General features: G+C 53.1%; 1 protein-coding gene across 1 annotated transcript in view; it reads right to left on the reverse strand.

The window, feature by feature from the left end:
- EMH_0003170 (uncharacterized protein) overlaps positions 1–3376 on the reverse strand; it is a gene marked incomplete at both ends in the record, with an annotated part of 7159 nt that overhangs the window by 3352 nt on the left and 431 nt on the right. Inside the window, 2 exons of the mRNA XM_013496284.1 lie at positions 1–3011; positions 3246–3327. Of these exons, the coding sequence (XP_013351738.1) occupies positions 1–3011; positions 3246–3327 (3093 nt within the window). The remainder of the gene's footprint in view (positions 3012–3245; positions 3328–3376) is intronic.

A 3376-nucleotide genomic window follows, 5' to 3' on the forward strand; every position in this document is an offset into this window, starting at 1 on the left:
CGGCAACAATAGTAGCAATAGCAACAGCAACAACAGCAGCAAAAACAGCAGCAACACCAGCAGCAGCAGCTTTCCTTCTTTGTCTCTGGATGGTAGCTGCTTAAGAGGAGGTACAGAAGCAGGCCGTGTTCTGCTGCTGCTTCCTCTTCCTTCTTCTGCTGCTGCTGCTGCAGCAGGAGAATCTTTTGCTGCTGCTGTTGCTGCTGCAGCATCTGCTGCTGCTGCAGCATCTGCTGCAGCAGCAGCAGGGGCCTCCTCAGAGGAGACAGAAGACGTTTCGTCTGTTTCTTCTCCCTTTGCATCTCTGTCTCCATCTGCTGCATCTGCTGCTGCTGCTGCTGCTGCTGCTGGTGCTGCTGCTGGTGCTGCAGCAGCAGCAGCAGCAGGACTCTTTGACGCAGCAGCAGAAGGAACAGCCTTCGCCTTCAGTGTTTTTGCTGCAGGAGGGCTTGTGGGGATTTCCTCTGCTGCTGCTGCTGCTGCTGCTTTTGTTGCTGCTGCTGCTTTTGTTGCTGCTGCTGCTGCTTTTGTTGCTGCTGCTGCTGCTGCTTTTGCTGCTGCTGCTGGGCTCTTAGGTGCTGCCTTCACTGCTACTTTCGCTTTGCTTGCTGCTTCTTTTTCTTCTTTTGCTGCCTGCTGCTGCTGCTGCTGCTGCTGCTGCTGCAGCGGCTTAGCTGCTGCTGCTGCTGTCTTGGGGGCCTCCTTTTTCTCTCCTTCTGTCTTCCCTTTAGTGAGATCATCAGCTTCCTCCTTGCCTGCTGCTGCTGCTGCTGCTGCTGCTTTTGCTGCTGCTGCTGCTGCTGTTTTTGCTGCTGCTGCTTTTGGTGCTGCCTTTATCATCAGCATCTTCTTGGGGGCTGCTGTCTCCTTTGCTTCCCCTTTTGCTGCTGTGTCATCTTCTGCTGCTGTCTTTGCTGCTGCTGCTGGCTTTGCTGCTGCTGCTGCTGCTGCTGGTGCTGCTGCTGCTGCTGCTGCTTTTGCTGCAGGTGGTGGGGTTGGGGCTGCCTTCTTCAGGGGGACCTTCGCCAGCCCTGCTGCCTTTTTAGGAGAATCTGCTGCTGCTGCTGCTGCTGTTTTTGCTGCTGCTGCGGCTGCTGCTGGCTTTTCTTCTTCTTGCTCTGTTTTCGTTGCTGCTGCTGCTGTCTTTGCTGCTGCTGCAGCTGTCTTTGCTGCTGCTGCTGCTGTCTTTGCTGCTGCTGCTGCTGCCTTTGCTGCTGCTGCTGTCTTCGGTGCAGGCCCCACAGCTTTCTTTGCTAGTACTCCTTTTGCTGCAGCAGGAGCTGCTGCTGCTGCTGCTGCTGCTGCATCTTGTTTTATCTGCTGCTCTGCTGCTTTCATAGCTAATTCTAAGGATGTCAGCTGCTGCGGTGCTGCTGCTGCTGCTGCTGCTGCTGCTGCTGCTGCTGCTTCCTTTGTGTCTGCTTCTGCTTCTGTTAGCTTCGATTGCATAAGGGTTTTCTCTTTTGTTATTTTTGTTTTCTCTTTATCCTCTTCTGCTGCTGCTGCTGCTGCTGCTGCTGCTGCTTCCTCTGCTCCTGCTGCTGCTCCTGCTGCTGCTTTCTTCTCTTCTGCTGCTTCTGCTTCTTCTGCAGGTTTCTTCTCTGCTGCTGCTGCTGCTGCTGCTGCGTCGTCTGCTGCTGCATCTGCTGCAGGTTTCTTCTCTGCTGCTGCTTCTGCTGCTGCTGCTTCTGCTGCAGGCTTCTTCTCTGCTGCTTCTGCTGCTGCTGCTTCTGCTGCATCTTTCTTCTCTGCTGCTGCTGCTGCTTCTGCTGCATCTTTCTTCTCTGCTGCTGCTGCTGTTTCTGCTGCATCTTTCTTCTCTGCTGCTGCTGCTGCTTCTGCTGCTGCTTCATCTGCTGCAGGTTTCTTCTCTGCTGCTTCTGCTGCTGCTGCATCTGCTGCTGCTGCTTCTGGTGCTGTCTTCTTTTCTGTATCTTCTGCTGCTTCTACTGCTGGTGCTTTTGCTGCTGCTGCTTTTGCTGCTGCTGCTTTTGCTGCTGTTGCTTTTGCTGCTATTGTCTTTGCTGCTGGTACTTTTGCTGCTGCTGCTTTTGCTGCTGCTGCTTTTGCTTTTGCTGCTGCTTCAGGTTTCTTATCTGTTGCTGCTGCATCTGCTGCTTCTTTACCTTCTCCTTCAGCTGCTGCTCCTGCTGCTGCTCCTGCTGCTTTTGCTGCTGGTGTTTCTTCTGCTGCAGGTGTTTTTGCTGCTGTTTCCGCTGCTGCTGCTGCTGCTGCTGCTGGTGTTGCTGCTGCTGCATTGCCTGAGCTCCCCCTTCGTATCATCGTGGCGGGTGCTGCCTTCTTAACTATTGTTTTTTTAGAGGGAACAGATGGTGTTGCTGCTGCTGCTGCTGCTGGTGTTGCTGCTGCTGCTGCTGCTTCTGTTGCTGCTGCTGCAGTTTGCTGCTGCTTCTCTTTTTCTTCTGCTGCTGTCTTTGCTTGGGGTGCTGCTTTCTTTGTCAGTACCTTCTTAGCAGGTGGGGGCCCCGCTGTTGCTTTTGCTGCAGGGGCCCCTGCTGCTGCTTCTGTTGCTGCTGCTGTTTCTCCTGCTTTTGCTGCAGCAGGATGAGCTTTAGCTGCTGCTGCTGCTGCTGCTGTGTCTGCTGCAGCTTCTTTACCTGTAGGAGTTGCTGCTGCCTTGGGTATGAGGCGACGAACTGGGGCCCCCTTGGATTTATCTTCTGCTGCTGCTGCTGCTGCTGCTGCTGCATCTTCTTCTGTTTCTTTTTTCTTTGTATCAGCACTACTGATGCGTACGGCTGCAGGGGGCCCCCCAACCTTTGCTGCTTTCGTTGCTGCTGGTGCTGCTTTCTTAACCATACGAACCTTTGCAGCAGCAGCGGGGGCCCCCTGCTCCTCAGGGGGGCCCCCCGCCTCCCCGGGGGCCCCCACAACTCTACGTACCACTACCTTGCTAGCTGGGGGTCCCTCAGCAGCAGCTTTGGGGGCCCCCGGAGCCTTCGCCTGTAGGGTGCCTCGAGATAAGCTACGACGAGGAGCTGAAGCAACACCTACAGCAGCAGCAGCAGCAGCAGCAGCAACAGCAGCAGAAACAGCAGCAGCAGCAGCAGCAAGGACACCACAAAAACGTTTGCTTAGAGAAACGCAACGAAAGCCGTCAGCAGAAAAACGAAGAGAAGCAAAATAAACCGAAATAAAATAAATATAATTTATTTAATTTAATTAATTTAATTAATTTTATTTATTTTATTTTATTTTATTTTATTTTATAAAGAAAAACTCACCAGAAGAAGCCACACCCCCCCGCACGCCGAAGACCTCAAGGAAGCCGCGCACCTCCAGCGTAAGCGGCGGATCCGAATCTCCCTATACACCCCAAAATATATAAACAAAATATATAATATATATATTATAT

The sequence above is a fragment of the Eimeria mitis genome, genomic scaffold (genome assembly GCF_000499745.2).
Source record: "Eimeria mitis Houghton genomic scaffold, Emh_scaff202, whole genome shotgun sequence".
NCBI classification, from domain to species: Eukaryota; Apicomplexa; class Conoidasida; order Eucoccidiorida; family Eimeriidae; genus Eimeria; species Eimeria mitis.